The 15,266-nt window shown below is 59.5% G+C and overlaps 6 protein-coding genes across 6 annotated transcripts; 5 read left to right on the top strand and 1 right to left on the bottom strand.

Annotated features, from left to right (window-relative positions):
- Positions 1 to 674: 674 nt before the first annotated feature.
- SPRG_05713 (hypothetical protein) lies at positions 675 to 1,724 on the bottom strand (the record flags this gene model as incomplete). Its single annotated transcript, XM_012344998.1, has 4 exons — positions 1,096 to 1,724; positions 964 to 1,049; positions 778 to 913; positions 675 to 736 (listed from the first exon to the last, which is right to left on the bottom strand). The coding sequence occupies exons 1-4, from the start codon at positions 1,703 to 1,705 to the stop codon at positions 675 to 677; spliced, it is 894 nt and encodes a 297-aa protein (XP_012200388.1). The 5' UTR covers positions 1,706 to 1,724.
- A 486-nt stretch (positions 1,725 to 2,210) lies between these two features.
- Positions 2,211 to 3,315, top strand: SPRG_22174 (hypothetical protein; the record flags this gene model as incomplete). Its single annotated transcript, XM_012345187.1, has 5 exons — positions 2,211 to 2,499; positions 2,549 to 2,637; positions 2,689 to 2,808; positions 2,857 to 2,982; positions 3,028 to 3,315. 5 exons carry the CDS (start codon positions 2,211 to 2,213, stop codon positions 3,313 to 3,315), a joined length of 912 nt encoding a protein of 303 aa, XP_012200577.1.
- Positions 3,316 to 3,561: 246 nt separating this feature from the next.
- SPRG_05712 (hypothetical protein) lies at positions 3,562 to 5,037 on the top strand. Its single transcript, XM_012344997.1, has 5 exons — positions 3,562 to 3,637; positions 3,688 to 3,954; positions 4,001 to 4,165; positions 4,209 to 4,304; positions 4,360 to 5,037. Exons 1-5 carry the CDS (start codon positions 3,575 to 3,577, stop codon positions 4,933 to 4,935), a joined length of 1,167 nt encoding a protein of 388 aa, XP_012200387.1. The 5' UTR covers positions 3,562 to 3,574; the 3' UTR covers positions 4,936 to 5,037.
- A 242-nt stretch (positions 5,038 to 5,279) lies between these two features.
- On the top strand, positions 5,280 to 8,172 carry SPRG_20011 (hypothetical protein; the record flags this gene model as incomplete). The annotated part of the gene is made up of 10 exons (XM_012345149.1): positions 5,280 to 5,381; positions 5,425 to 5,796; positions 5,845 to 5,925; positions 5,967 to 6,479; positions 6,525 to 6,769; positions 6,817 to 7,163; positions 7,218 to 7,327; positions 7,376 to 7,522; positions 7,574 to 7,679; positions 7,727 to 8,172. 10 exons carry the CDS (start codon positions 5,280 to 5,282, stop codon positions 8,170 to 8,172), a joined length of 2,469 nt encoding a protein of 822 aa, XP_012200539.1.
- Positions 8,173 to 11,032: 2,860 nt separating this feature from the next.
- SPRG_05711 (hypothetical protein) lies at positions 11,033 to 13,414 on the top strand. Its single transcript, XM_012344996.1, has 2 exons — positions 11,033 to 11,400; positions 11,444 to 13,414. The coding sequence occupies exons 1-2, from the start codon at positions 11,053 to 11,055 to the stop codon at positions 12,710 to 12,712; spliced, it is 1,617 nt and encodes a 538-aa protein (XP_012200386.1). The 5' UTR covers positions 11,033 to 11,052; the 3' UTR covers positions 12,713 to 13,414.
- Positions 13,415 to 13,706: 292 nt separating this feature from the next.
- Positions 13,707 to 14,135, top strand: SPRG_20010 (hypothetical protein; the record flags this gene model as incomplete). Its single annotated transcript, XM_012345148.1, has 3 exons — positions 13,707 to 13,809; positions 13,859 to 13,980; positions 14,031 to 14,135. 3 exons carry the CDS (start codon positions 13,707 to 13,709, stop codon positions 14,133 to 14,135), a joined length of 330 nt encoding a protein of 109 aa, XP_012200538.1.
- Between the last annotated feature and the right edge of the window lie 1,131 nt (positions 14,136 to 15,266).

The following is a 15,266-nucleotide window of genomic DNA, read 5'->3' as shown; positions in this document are numbered from 1 at the left end:
ACGACCCCGAGTACCTCTTGCATTGCGTGCTCGTCTTTGACGAGGCGAGCTCGGGAAGCGATCCTGCCGACATGCTGGGCGGCTTTTGCTGCGAATACTACCCGCGCAGCAACTGCGGGCTCATCACGTACATCTCGACGCACCCGGCGCGCGACACCCGCGGCCTTGGCCTTGGCAGGCACATGGTGGACGAGGTCTTCCGCATCCTAGACGTCGACGCTACCAAGCGGCAACATCAAGCCATCACGGCGATCTTTCTCGAGTCCAATACCGACGCCGTGCAGGACGACATCATGGTGCCGGCCCGCCGACGCGCGCTGCTCGGGAAGCTCGGTGCACGCTTCCTGGCCTTCGCGTACGTCCAGCCGCGACTGAGTCCAGAGAAGGCGCCGTGTCGGACTTTGCATCTCGGCGTCTTTGATCGCTTCCTCGAGCCGACGGGGAATGGTGGCGTGGGCATCCCTGCGGCGACAGTCGCCGCCTACCTCGCCGAGTTCTACACGGTCCTCATGGGCTCGGACGCCTTGACGAATGACGCCGACTGCCGTCGACAGCTCTCGCAGCTACAAGGCATGGCACATGTCCCCGTGGATGCGTCCCTCTCGTAAATGTCAAGTCGTTTTAAGCGTTGTTTGCAGGTTCGTATGGCTACACAGCTAGTCGGGCGTCCTGTCTTAGCCCATCATATCGTCGTCTTCCTGCTCTTCGCCTTCGACAGCGACAAAGTCGCCCTCCGCTGCGTACCTACATAGCAGCGTAAGACGATCGTGTCGAGACAGCGTGCGTCGTACAGGATGTTGAAGATGGACTTGACCGTCTCCGTGTGCTCGCTTTCGTCCAGTTCTTGCAGCATCAGCTCAATGTCACGAAGCTTCCCAAAGTAAAAGTCCCGCTCCTTCTCGAGCCCTTCGATCTACGCAGGCATGTCGTGTCGATCGATCGACATGGCGGTGCAAGATCTACCTGTCCGCGGAGGATACCGTTGGCTTCCGACAGCGCTTCGTTCTCCTTGGTCAGCTCGTCGACCTCGGCGTTGCTCGACGCTTCGCCTATGAAGCATGAGTCGCCGACATTGCGAGCGCTGCCTATGCGTACTTTGGCGCTTGGACGAGATAGCACGCTCCTTTTCGATCGAGGACGGTGCGCTCGGAGGCTTGGCGCTCGACTTGGTGCTGGACGCCACGGGGCGGCGCTTGGGCGCGGGCGCGGCCTGGGACGACGCCGTCGACGAGGCCGACGAGCCGCCGCCGCCGCCGCTGCCGGTAAACTTAAACTTGGTCGAGTACGCGGCGCCGCCCTTGCCTTTTTCACGCTGCGCGATCGGGTCATAGTCGTTGGTGCCACCGCCGTTGAGCTCGTAGAAGCGCTTGTACCACTGCATGAACTCGAGGTTGTCTTGGTACTTGCCGCGGATGAGCTTGTCGACTTCAATGTGGCGGTCGATCTTGAGGTTCGTAAACACCTTTTGCAGGATCTTGTAGTTGTTGATGTACTCGTAGTCCTTGTTGGCGCTCCAATCGACCTTGGACATGGGCACCTTGCCGGGGTAGATGGCGTCGAGGATCTGGCACGCGACCGCGCCCGTGCACGTCTGCTCGACCTTGGTCAGGCCCAGCCCGCAGGTCGCATTGACCCAGTCTAAGATCTCCTTGCGCCCGACAAAGTACGCGCCGTCCATCATCCCGATCGCTTGGTCCGACGACATGGTGCTGCTCCTCGTCGCCACTGTTTAAATGATCGCCCCACAGACGCGAGCGCAATTTAATTGACGCAGTTTTTACCACTTGTACCTTGTAAACGCGTGCAATAAAATACACTTGCGGTCCAACTACCTTGATCTTTGTATATAATGGAAAGAAACCCCAAAAGATATGCAAAGCCACGACGCATGATTCGTCGAGAAAGGCCGCGTGTTTTGGCCAATCCAACGCGGCAAAGGCCCATCAACAATATTTAGTGTTACTTGGAACCCTTTGACGCAAAAGGCTCGGAGAGCGACAACGCCTTGCGCTGCAGTGGCGCGCATGCACCGCATGTCCTATGCAGTATGCGCAGGGAGTGCTAAAAGCAGCAAATACGACACGTGCGTGTACATCACAACGGCGGTTCTCCATGCGTTTGTAACACTACCTACAGTTTTCTTTTAATAGTGTGATGTGGCCAATTTCCAGTCGACAGTGCCGGACGAGACAAGCTTGAAGCGCAGGCCAATGTCGCTGACGCAGCTCTTGGTGCACTTCCCGCCTGTGGACTTTGCCATGGGCTACGGCTCGGGCGTCTTCAAGCAGTCGGGCCATGACAGCTCCAGCTCGATGGTCGACCTCGTGCTCGCCGTGGAGGACCCGGTCGCATGGCACGCCGAGCAAGTCGCCCGTCACCCCGAGCACTACTCGGGGCTCAAGGTGTTTGGACCGAAAGCCATCGCGTACATCCAAGAGGAGCTCGGTGCTGGCGTCTACTACAATACGCTGGCGCAGATTCCCGGCACAAACCAAATGAGTACGACGACCTCGCTGCTGTCGGTATCTCATCTTGGTTGCCCTATTAGTGAAGTATGGCGTTGTGCGCACCAGCACCTTGTGTGACGAGCTCACTGGGTGGTCCAACTTGTACCTCAGCGGCCGCATGCACAAGCCCGTATGTCGTCGTCCTGCCCACAAAAATAGGAGCGTTCTGCATATTCGTTAGGTCAACATCCTCACGTCCGTGCCATCGGTCGACGCGGCGGCGTCCACGAACCTCTCGCACGCGCTCCACCTCGCGTTGCTCGGGCTTCCCGAGACGTTTACGGACGAAGAGCTTTTCATGGTAGTATTACCTGCACCCGCCATAATCGTGTGCTGATGTTGCAAGCAGAAAATCGCCGGCATCTCGTACTGGGGCGACTTTCGCATGACGTTTGGCGAGAACCCAAAGAAGGTCCGCAACATTGTGCACGGCAACTTAGAGGGATTCCAGACCGTGTACGCCAAGAAGCTGCAGGTACATGCCAACATGCCATTATCTGTGCTGAAGAAGGCGTGGTAGACGTCGCCGTACCTGCAGAAGGGGCCGACGACGTGGACGATGGACACGACGCCGTCGGCGCGCGAAGCCATGTTGGCAAGCCTGCCGCACAACGTCACGTCGCGCATGTCGCCCAAGCACAAGGCGCTGACGATCGCGTCGCTGAACGGGAAAAAGGTCAAGCAAGCGGTCGCTAGCATCGTGCGGACGTCGAGCCGGACGCAGAGCATCAAGGGCATCCTCACGGCGGGTGGCGTCAAGACGGTCCAGTACATTTGGCAAAAGCTCAGCCGAACGTACTTGCGCTAAACGTCCTATCCAACGCCGTCGTCGTCGTACTCGCATCAACAGATGACCATTGCAGACTTGACCATGAGGTCGGCTGCGTCCCCAAACTATATGTACATATCTGCAAGGGATAGTAGGAGGAGGTATACGAGGCAGCAAGTCGTTGGAGAGACGGGCCGTTGCCGTCAAGGTCTTATTGCTTGGTAACGAATCAAGCACTTAGATAAGATGAGCGGATTATCCGGATGCTTGTTGTATATCCGGTGTCGGCCATCACCTAATGGGCGACCGAACGAGCAACCGCGAAGGCAAGGTCCGGCTCGAGCCGGGCTTTAGCCAGATCGTACGCATCCTCCTAAGGACGACGACTCTAGCTCATGCTGGATGATGTAGCACTGGATGATGCTGACGCAGCGGTCGCGAGACCTCGCGGGCTTGAACGGGCAGCCGCCCCGGCGCAACATCCCGCGCGAGGAGGTCGCGCTCCACAACTCGGAGCACGACTGCTGGAGCATCCTCGACGGCAAGGTGTACAACTTTACGCCGTACATGAAGTACCATCCCGGCGGTATCCCGAAGCTCCTTCTCTGCGCGGGCGGCGACTGCACGACCATGTTCAACGAGAGCCACGCGTGGGTCAATGGCCATGGCATGCTCGAGGCAACGTACCTCTTCTTCGTCTTCTTCCGCGCTCAAAGATGCTTAGAAATGCTACTTGGGCACGGTCGCCGAAGGCCCGGTGCCGCCCACTGCGACGTCCAACGTGGCGCTTAGCACGGTCGACTGGCGACCGTTCAAGCTCCTCGCCGTGCGCGATGTCGCGGCCATGACCAAGCTCTTCCAATTCGAGCTGCCCTCGGGCAAGACACTGGTACAACATTCTCGTGGGTGTCCTCATCCTTCATCGGGTGCAGGGCCTCGTCATGCCCGGGCAGCACCTGCGCATGCGCGTCTTCATCAACGGCAAGCCCTACGAGCGCGCGTACACGCCCGTGTCGCCGCTCGACCAGGTCTGTCACGCCGCATTATGCACTTCTTCGAGCTCCTCCTCATGCAGGACTGTAGAAGCACACGGTCGACATTTTGATCAAAGTGTACCCCGATGGCATCGTGACGCGCCACCTCGCGTCGCTTCCGATTGGCGCGACCGTCGACTGCATCGGCCCCCAAGGCGCGTTTGGCTACACGGGCGTGGGCGAAATCACGCTATCGTCCATTGTCCATCGCAACGTCAAGCACATTGCCATGATCGCGGGCGGAAGTGGCATCACGCCGATGCTCCAGCTCATCCGCGCCATCATGCAAGGCGCAACGAAGGACTCGACGACGCTGTCGCTGCTCAACTGCAACAAGTCGGCCGAGTACGTCATCGCCAAGAGCTCGCTCGGTCCGCTTCACAACATGTTTCCCGCCCGCTTTCGCTGGTTCAACGTACTCGGTGAAGCGTCGGCCAACGGCACCGATGACGTTGAGCCGTGCATCATCGGGCGACTCGACGCGCACCTCATCGAGCAGCACGTGCCGGCGCCTGGCACAGACGGGCTCTTCATCTTGCACTGCGGTCCGCCCAAGTTTGACGAATTCGTGCATGATACGCTGCTTGGCATGGGCTACAGCGCGGGCCAGATGCATCAGTTTTAAGTCATTGGAAGTCCTTGCGCTCCAATGACATGAGTCCACGCAGGGCGGGACAACCTTGCCTGTGGTCGGTGGCGCCAAATTTCAATCCATACTATTTCATGCGAAATACTTGATAGTGTTATCAATCCGACGCCTACGGCTTGTAGGTCTTGACTATTGAGGCAGTGCTGGCAGCGAGCTGCCTGCATGGTGTACACGGGGTGCGTTGCTACACCTGAGAGTACAACAAGCGTGATCGCACCTTGACGGAGAGATTTCTCTTCATTGTTCGTTAACACTATTTATGCTAGCCACCAAGCATCATCGCATCATCGGAGGTCAAGATCCAGATTGCCGTTTGGACGATGGCCGACGACGACGCGCTGGAGCACGCTGAGGACGTCGAGCTAGCGACCGCCGACAGCGACGCGTATATGCAGCACTTTTGCAGCGTCCTGACCAAGATGGTACGTGGCAGCGACAGCGGTGGCGGCTAACAGGGCGCTGTAGAAGGCCATTTTCTGGGCGCTCTTGGCGCCGGCCGAGCAAGCCATGGTCGACGATTTCCTAGCGCTTGCTGAGCCTGCGCAAGCGCTGTACGCGCGCCTCTTTCAGCGCAAGGGCCCGTGGTTCCGGTCCACGTCACTGGAGCAGTACCTGACGTCGAAGCGCATCAACTGGTCTGCTGTCGACGACGACGATGGCACGCCGCCGCTGCAGCGCGCCCTAAGCGCCTTGCACGCCGCGGGCTTTGTCGCCGGTCTCAACCACGACACGAAAGAGTTCTCGTCCGTGCTGCACGCGATCGCGCGCGCCTGCCCGCTACCCGAAGTTGCGCTCATTCTGCAGGCCGTGGGCGCGTCCACCAAGGGCAAAACCAAGGTGACATACCTACTCTAATGCAGTGTATGTTGCGAGCCAAGCGAGTAGGGCGACATGCTGGAGCGACTGCGAACGCATGTGAGCACCCAACGCCGTCTCGACGGCTCGTTCCTGCCTCTAGCGGCCACGGTACTCTGCGTCTCCTGCCCTTGCCATCATCCCAAGTGTAGGTTCAACGTGTGCTCTACGATACAGCAACATGCGCGAAGAAGACCAAGAACGACCTCTTCTTGGTGCAGATCGCACCCGAGAGTCGAAGCGCCTTTCGCCGGATGCACCATCTCGCGTACCTCACCGCGTCGTTTACGATGCCAACGCGGGCGCCGCCCAAGACACCGAGTTGGGACGAGTGGCGTCAAGTGTTTTTCGCCAACGAGCCCGTGGTGTGGCCCGGCCTGCTGCAGACGTTTAATCGGTTCATGGCGCCGACGTATATTTGCACGCCCAGCGCCGGCATGTTTCCCTCGCTCCACGCATTAGTGCTGTACGAGTGCAGCCGGCGATTGCGCCAAGCCATGTACTCGATTGGCGAGTGCATTCCGGTGCAAAGCAAGGTGCTAACGCGCGAGCCGTCGCTCTCGATCGAGTGGCTCGACCACAGCCCGCCGTCGCTGCTCGTCTTTCAGTCGCCAGCACCTCTCGATGACGCGCCGTGGAAGATGGCGTGTCACCGCTCCGTCGACGTACGTCCTCTTGATGTCGGCGTTTGGACCTTTCATAAGAGATAGACGTTTCTGCGAACGTTCGCCGACTTGGACGCGCTCGTGCTCGAGGTGCGCCATGCCTTGCGGGCCTACCCCGCGCAAGAGAGTGACGTGGCACGCCCTCCGTTCTTCGCACACTTTGATGGCGGCTACCAGCTCGTGAAAGCCCTCGACAGTGCGATAACTATCTACGAGAAACTCGGGCAGCACGACAAGGCCGTCGTCTTGCTCCAGGAAGCGCTCGCCGCCCGCCGGATTGGCTACAAGCGGTATTGGGATGGCCGCATGCTCGACGCGTCGTACCTACTATGTGTAGTGGTTCGTGGTACGTTCGGCTGGCGGTCAACTTGCACATGCATCTCAAGCAGCCGAACGAAGCCATAACGATCTGCGACCAAGGCTTGGCCGACGCCGCCGTGCGCGACTGCGACCGCCTTGTCCTGCGGCGCAAGCTCGTCCGGCTCCGCAAACCAAGCCCCAACAACGACAACGACGACGACAACGACGACGAAAGCAAGCCGAATGAACTCGGATGCTATCTCTCGGAAGCGATCGAAGGCCGGCCGCTGAACCGCGCGACGGGCGAAAAGTCGCGCTTCATTGGCTACGACGACGCCGGTGTCTCGGTCGAGGAGCTCGTGTTGCAACACTACAACCGGGACGGTATGGGATTGTATCAGATCGGATTGCAGTGGATTGAGAAACACTGGATCGTAGGGTGGTACGGAAGCCACCGCGAAGGCGCCGAGATGCGCATGCTCTTTGGTCTTTTGCTCTGGGACGTCATCTTTATGCCACAGCCGCACGTCTTTCAAACGCTGTATCAGGTAATTTCCAGTCCGGTGCGAGTGATACTGACAAATTGGGCGATGTAGGATCGACCGCTCGACTTGGACATTCGGTATGCAGCCCATTTTTACGCCGCCCGCGCCGACGCGATCGACGCGACGTTGTCGGCGCTTGCGGCCATGAGCACCTCGGACTTGACGACGCACATTGGGCAGCGCTACGACGGCTGCGAGGTCGGTATCTCAAGCATCCTCGTCGGTCGACTGACCGACAGGCTGGCGTAGGGTCAAAATGGCTATGGCATGTCGTGGAGTACCTCGAGAGGTTACTTGCAGCTGCTGGCTGCCGGTCTCGGTGGCTCCAGCTTGTCGCGGTTGCTTCGTCTCTGGGGTACATGACTGCAGCAGTTTGTGTTGTGCTCATGTGTTTGATGGTAGTAACTGAGTGCGACTCGAGCGGCATGCCCGACCTCATTCTTGTCCGTGTGCCGACAGAGGATGGCTACGCCAACCTCCAGCGCTACATCGATCGCACCGAGACGTCGGCGGATGCGGACGAAGTGCCATTGCTGCTGCTCGAGGCAAGCCAGGTGCAGCTCGTCGAGGTGAAAGGTCCGCGCGACGCGCTCTCCGACACGCAACTCGTGTGGCTCAACCGGTTCCGCCAAGCAGAAATGTGTGCCAAAGTGTGTTTTGTGCACGAGCCCGACGAGAAGAGCAAGGCGCAAGCCAAGAAGGCGGCGACGCGGACGCCCGCAACCAAGCGACCTCGCAAACCGAGTCGCACCACCGCCAAGAAGCGGCAACCGGGTGCGTCGATCCTTGGCGTCGCAGCCAAACGCATACCTGAAGTCATCGAGATCAGCGACGACGACGACGAGTAACTCACGAAGAGACTAGTCAAGTCAATTTTCAACGCCATTTCCATGGTCTCAAAAGAGATACATAGCCCAGATTCCAATCAATGTAGAAGAAGTCGCAGCCTCTGGATGGCGAAGCGTCGTCGCATGCAAAGGCTTCGTGGCGCCGTTGAAGGCGTGACGCCAGCGTGCTGTCACTGGACGCTGCCACGTGGGCGCGACGGGGGTTTCTCGGAACGTTGCAAAACCAAAATCCAAGATCCGAAACCGCCAAAGAGGTTTCGCGCAACGGTCGCGCGCTGTTCTTTAGCGTGCAGTGCCGTATCCACCCCGTGTTGCATTCTACGCGTTGCTATGTCCAATCAGGTGCGATGCGATTTATACTCATGCTGGTTCCCCACACTCAAGTCCGCAAGCGGGCGATCGTCGGCAGTGGAATGTGCCAGGAACGTTTTTACTGCAAGCCCCACAGATGGCGGATCTCGAAAAGGTATCTTTGGTTCGATCGAGCGCATGGCTCACGCTTGCTCGCAGCTGCGCTTCAAGGTCGACCCACAGCCACCAGCGTTCCCGTTCGTCGGCAAGCCGTTTGACATCACTGTGTACTTGGTCGACGGCGCCGGCGACCTCAAGACAGGGTACTACCGATCTCCCACCCGCCACCCGGCGAGATTTGCTGATACGGCGTAGGCTTCAAGTGCCGCTGCAAGTGCGCCTTGTAGCGGGCGAGAGGCCGCTCGACCCAGATCTTATTGAGGTGGACGCGTCGACGCCGCCAGTCATCGACGGCTCGGGCATCTGCAAGCTTTGCATAACAGTGCACCGCTCTTCGGCGACGCACCAGCCGTTCCAGCTCGAGATCACGCCCGCCGATCCTGGTAACACTGATGATACACACTGCCGTGTCACACGAATGCGATCTTACATTTCTTCCTGCGGTAGGAATCGCGCCAGCGCTCACTTCTGCGATGACCGTCGTCAAGCACCACCTCGTCGTGCAAGAAGCGCTGCCCGACGTCTGGTACAAGGACGAGGGCAGTCGCGACAAGTGCCTCGAGATCGTGGTGCACTTGGTCGACCATGCCGGCGCGCGCGTCCGGAACCGCCCGCTGCCGCTCCACCTAACGCTGCTCTACGAGAGCGGCGTCGTCGTCTTCAAGCAAGACATCCTCAAGGTCTCGCCCGAGTCGGAGCGCGGCATTGACGCCAACGGCCGCGCCGTCCTCCGCGTCCGCATCGAAGACGTGAGCCGGAACCACCAGAGTCAGCCGTTCCGGCTCAAGATCGAGCCGTCCGAGAGCACAGACGTCGCCCCTGACGCCACGTCGGCCGTCACCGTTCGGTCCAAGCGCAACAAGCGCCCGGCACCGCTTAGCAGCGAGGCGACGATGGCCGACTTGGTCTCGGTCGAGGACAGCAGCGCGTCGTCGTCGACCGAGTCGCCGCCCCGGAAACGGCACCATGCTAGTGCCGTCCCGATACCTCCGAGCTTATCGAGGGTCGTGCAATGGACGCGGTCGGTTCTCAAGGGGTTGGAAGCCCTCGAGTGGCAGCAAGTGGGCTACGAAACGCAGGGTGACGGGTCGCTCGACTACCGCCGGCCACTGTACCGGTGCCCGGCGTGCTGGCGCTACAAGGACATGCTCACGTACAGCTCGCAGCACCATGCGCCCCACTGCGTCATTGCCAACGCCCTCTTGACGTACGCGACCGAGACCGTGTACGACTTTGAAGCGCTATTGCAGCAGCTGCAGCCACCTACTACTAGTAGTACTACCGAGCCGCCGCTTCTCGCGACGTACGAAGACCACGTGGTTTGTATAGTCGCGCAGCTCGCGGTGCTCCATGCTGGCGCCTGCGTCGGGTTCCCAGCGTTCGACAGCGCGTTTGGCCTTGTCGGGTTCTACCAGGCGGTGACAACAACGACGACAACGATGGTCTTTTGCCCGCTCGCGTCTGTCCCGAGCTTGACGCGCGCGGACGTCGATCGTCTCGAGATGAGCACGCACCAAGCACTCTTCGAGCTGAGCCCGGCGCTCTTCCGCTTGGACACGTTTGGCGGCGACTTGGAGAAGCTCAAGGAGCGCGCTTTGCTCTACTTTTGGGAGTCGAATCTCGTCGCTGCATGACGCGTCACTCTAGTAGAGCACCAGAAGTAGGATATAAGGTTAGTGTTAGGAAATAGTATGGTTGTAAATAAGGTCGCCATGCAAGTTGTCTTTTTGTACATGGACCTTCATTACACTGCCGAGTGCGGGTGGCATGGTGGATGGAGATGCGTACTACCATGCCGCGAGACGTCGGAAAGGTCGCATTCGTAAGCACGCGGTGTGCAGGATGATTGCCAGCACTTGTTGGTACAAGTATTTGGACGGTCCTCGAACCACTTTGCCCAGTGCTATGTACATATTGTACTTGCCTGGGACGAAGACGATATCTCTTGAGAGCTGAGCCAAGACAGCAATTATGCAGACTCGTGTTAGTCTCTACTTTAGAAAGGCCATGGGGAAAGGCGCCACAAAGGTCGCGAAATCAATTTACATGGTGTAGGTAGAGAGGCCAAGGGCTATGACGCCTCGCTTCAACGCTGCGCTGGCTAAACTTGAAAAAAGAAAAAATACCGGACTGTTTCTAGTCGCACCATCGAGAAAGACTATGCTCGTAGATACTTGCAATGTGGTCGCATTTGATCCGCGCCCAACGTCGACGATACAGGCGGTGGCTTCGGAGGTGGCTGCGTCGCTTGTCCTGGCTCCAAGGCTCTCTGGTCACCTACCGGGAAGGACCAAAGTCCGAATTTCAGAAATTTTCCGGAAGGACAAGTCCGAAACCATTGACTGGTAGGACGTGCCTGGCGCCAATCAAGTTGGGTAACCGAACTTTCCGATTTCACCGCGTCGCAAGATGAGCCACCACCATCGGTCGGGGCCGCTCAAGCAGAAGAACAAGAAGCACAAGGTCGGGAAGCATGACACCAAGACGCTGCTCGCCAAGAAGAGCGGCGGCAAGGTCGAGCGCGTTGTCGGCAAGGCCGGGAAGCTCCTCCTCACGGGCTCCAAGGCGCAGCGCCTCCAGAAGGCCAAGCAGTGGAAGCAGATGAAGGCCGACGATGTCTCGATGCGCCACCGCCTCGGCGCGCTCAACGGCCCGCCCAAGGTCGTCGCACTCGTACCGCTCGGGCCCTCGGCCAACCTCGACGCCGTCCGCGCGTCGATCGTCGAGACGGCCTCCAACGTCACGTACTCGGAAGACGTACACGCTCTCTATGAAATCGTGGTCTTAGCCTCTCTCGTAGGCGCGCATGCTTGGCCGCTTCACGCACGCGACGTTTGCCAACCAGAAGCAGCACCTCTCGATCATCGAGTGCGGCCACGACGTCCTCGGCATCCTCGACATGGCCAAGGTCGCCGACATCATGGTCTTCGTGCTGCCCATGTACAACGGTCCGGACGCGGCCGTGGGTGCGGACGGCGATGTGCTGCTTTCGGCCATTCGCGCGCAGGGCCTCGTCGCGGCGGTCGGCATCATCCAGGGCTCGGAAGTCCACGCGCCTAAGGTTGAAGCCGACTGCCGCAAGTTTGGCCAGCGCTTCTTCAACACGGAATTTGGCGATGCGATCAAGGTTGCTGTCGGCAACAACAACGTGCAGGTCATGCGTGCGGTCCTCACGGTCCAGCCCAAGGTGCTCCACTGGCGCGAGATCCGCAGCTACATGCACGCGACCAACGTCGTGTTTGCCCAAGAGTCGGAGACGGCCGGGTCGCTCCATGTGACGGGGTACCTCCGCGGCAAGCCGCTCTCGGCCAACCAGCTCATCCACCTCACCGACATTGGCACGTACCAGCTGAGCCACGTGGTCAAGGGCGACGACCAGAACACGCTCCTTGCCCGCGCCGACCCGTCCAAGCAGGAAGATCTGCAGTACGAAGCCGAGGTCGACACCTTTGCGGCCGAACAGACGTGGCCGACCGAGGAGGAGCTCAAGGAAGCTGCGAGCACGCGCAAGGAAGTCGACGTCGCCGGCATGAGCAGCTACCAAGCGGCGTGGCACGTCGATGACGCCGAGGATGCGGACGGCGATCTCAACATGGACGAGGACGAGGACGATGACGCGTCGGACAACGAACTGCCGGACCAGAGCTTTTGCAAGGTCGGCGGTGACGCGCCGAAGGACAAGGCGTTGAACGACGACGATGACGACGACATGTCGATGGTCGACGAAGACGAGGACATGGAGTTCCGCAGCAACGAGAAGGCCAAGCTCCAGGCCGAGCACGAAGCGTTCCCGGATGAGATGGACATTCCCGCCGAGACGCTCGGGAAGGACCGCTTTGCGCGCTACCGCGGCATGAAGAGCTTCCGGACGAGCCCGTGGGATGCGAAGGAGTCGCTGCCGATGGACTATGCCCGTCTCTTCCAGTTCGAGTCGTTCCACTACACGCAGAAGCGCGTGCTCGACGAGGCAAGGAAGCTGAGGCGCTCTGGAAGGACGCGGTCAAGGCGTCCGAAGACGATGCGGCGCCGGTCCTCGTCGGTGAGTACATTGCGACGGGTGCCCTTGTGACGCTCGTGCTCAAGAACGTGCCGGTGGCCAAGATGGCCGCGCGCATGCAGGTGAACCGCCCGTTTGTGCTGAGCTCGCTCCTTCGCCACGAGAACCGCATGTCGGTGCTCAACTTCACGCTGCAGCGGGCGTCGGGCGACATCTCGGTCAAGTCGAAGGACCCGATGATGTTCCACTGCGGCTTCCGGCGCTTTGAGGGCCGTCCGATCTTCTCGGACGAGAATAACAAGAGCGACAAGCACAAGTTTCAGCGCTTCATGCCCAGCGCGGGCTGGACGGTCGCGACGGTCTATGGGCCCGCGACGTTCCAGCCGGCGTCCGTCCTCGCCTTCCACAGCAACGCGCTCGTGGGCTCGGGCACGCTCCTCAACGTCGACCCGGATCGCATCATCTTGAAGCGCGTCGTCATTGCGGGCACGCCGGTGCGGGTCAAGAAGCGCAAGGCCGTTGTGCGCTACATGTTTAACTCGCCCGAGGACGTCCGGTGGTTCAAGCCTGTCGAGCTCACGACCAAGCACGGCATGACGGGCCACATCTCCGAGTCGCTCGGTACGCACGGCGACTTCAAGGCGGTCTTCAACAAGCCCATCAAGCAGCACGACACGGTGTGCCTCAACCTCTACAAGCGCGTCTACCCCAAGCGTGTGGTCCAGGACATGTAGGCGCAATGAATAAATGATGAAATGAAATTAGATTATCCAATGTGGTTGTTTCTCGGAAATCAACACGACTACACTATCCAGGAACCGACAGGATAGCGAAACGAGGTATCCAGAGGACACCGATCGAAGATCCCGATTGGGATAGCGTGAATCCAAAACCTGGTGGGTCGATCCCATCGTCCTTTTGTTGGAGTGTGCGGGATGTCATCAGGAAGATAGAATGTCCACGTGGCGTGTGCACAGGTTGTCTGCACGTGGCCGACGTCAACCTCTTTGTTTTTATATTTTGAAGTTGGATATTTAGTTTTGGAGGACGCCAGTGTGCAATTAGAATGGTACTCGTGTCGTCGACGGCCTTTCTGCCCCAGCTCGCGAGCCTCTTCCAGACGTCGCTTCCCGGCGGCAGCGGCGCCGTGACGGTCCGGACTAAGAGCGGTACGACGACGACGACCTTCCATCCCCATGGCTCATGGACCTCTCGCAGTGGCGTCGACCAAGGTCGGCAAGCAGCTGCGGGCCGACGCTGTCGCCGCCGGCCCCAGCGTCTACCTCGTTCGCGCCTACAAGAACGGCAACAACAAGCACAAGGCCAAGCTCTCAACCATCGTACGCACGACATGCGTGCGTCGCACGGCCTCTGATGGTAGCTATGCTAGGTGCCGCCGGCGTCCCATGCTGCGTTCCAGGCCGAGCTCACCAAGGTCATGAAGGCCAAGATGCAAGGGCTCAAGAAGCCCAAGCGACACGCCAGCCAACACTAAATGCTATCCGATGCGACTGCTTCCATCGCTGCTGCGATGCTTTAAAACGTAACTTTTGCGTAGCGACCAGAGTCTTGTCTTGCGGTGCGTCGTTCGAGCTGCAGCATGTGCCATTTAGCTGGTGGGCCAAGGCGAGATATGCGTCGTCGGTTGCTCACGCTGGTAGACATACCCGCATATCTTTGAGGACACGAGCAGAATGCCATCAATGTCGGCCCTCTCCACCAATCGACGCGCCGGTTACAAGCGCACTCTGCAGCCGCCACGTGGCATGCGGTGCAGGTGCTTAATGGAGCGCCTGTGAAGGGAAGCGGAGCTGGCGCCAGCGAGGAAGAAGCAAGCGATGGGATGCTATCAATAATGGACGCAGCACTTGGCGACCTGGGTGTCGCAGCTCGATGCCCCCCACATGGTCGTCTCATCATGAAGGAATGCATGTCTTGGGGCGATACAAAAGAATGACGGTAAAAGATCCAGGTCGGAGTCGTCCATACAAGGCCATACTACGAGCTTGTCTGCGCCCTTATCGCTCTTTAGTGTTAGTAGAGCTCCAAGCCTGCATGAATCTTCCATGGCGGGCGATGTCAACCCATCTAGAGGGCTTTCTTTAACTCAAAGCTCGGTATCGACAAGCACCGGATGCATGGCCGACGTCGCGCGGGTCTCCACTTGCTCTACCATACGACTGCTTTTTTCGATGGTGTCCGCATAGTGCAGTGTTGGACAGGCATGTACAGGCCTCTGGCAACCCAAGGCAGCAAAACTCTTGCGATATCACAGAGACTTCGTGCCATTCTCCAACGCACCGCCTCTCATGCACACCAGCTCCGTCCAGCAACGCACGTCGCGGTCGCCTCCGGGTAGCCAAGCGACTTGTGCATTGGAGATCAAACTCGACCTCCCAACGATCCACCCGCGCCAGACCAAAGAGCACCTCCGTGCGACCCACGACGTGTCCTTTGTCGTCTATCTCGGTGGCACCCTCGGCGCCGTCCTCCTCACGTGCAGCCTCCTCGACACCACCTCCTTCTTCCTCCACCTCAGCGTCTACCTCGCCTTTATCGCGTCGGCGTGCGTCGGCCACCGCTACGTCAGCGCCCGCGTCTACGGCGGACGCCGGCGGTCGCTCTC

The sequence above is a fragment of the Saprolegnia parasitica genome (assembly GCF_000151545.1).
Source record: "Saprolegnia parasitica CBS 223.65 unplaced genomic scaffold supercont2.21, whole genome shotgun sequence".
Lineage (NCBI taxonomy): Eukaryota > Oomycota > Saprolegniomycetes > Saprolegniales > Saprolegniaceae > Saprolegnia > Saprolegnia parasitica.
The sequence above is the reverse complement of the archived record's forward strand: the minus strand, read 5'-3'. Positions and strand labels throughout refer to the sequence as shown.

Bases quoted from the DNA above. Each gene is read 5' to 3' on its own strand.
- SPRG_05712 (XM_012344997.1), top strand. From the start codon at position 3,575: ATGGGCGACCGAACGAGCAACCGCGAAGGCAAGGTCCGGCTCGAGCCG. The intron at 4,166-4,208 runs GTACAACATTCT...CATCGGGTGCAG, and splicing joins TGCCCTCGGGCAAGACACTG to GGCCTCGTCATGCCCGGGCA. The intron at 4,305-4,359 runs GTCTGTCACGCC...GCAGGACTGTAG, and splicing joins CCGTGTCGCCGCTCGACCAG to AAGCACACGGTCGACATTTT.
- SPRG_05711 (XM_012344996.1), top strand. From the start codon at position 11,053: ATGAGCCACCACCATCGGTCGGGGCCGCTCAAGCAGAAGAACAAGAAG. The intron at 11,401-11,443 runs GTACACGCTCTC...CCTCTCTCGTAG, and splicing joins ACGTCACGTACTCGGAAGAC to GCGCGCATGCTTGGCCGCTT.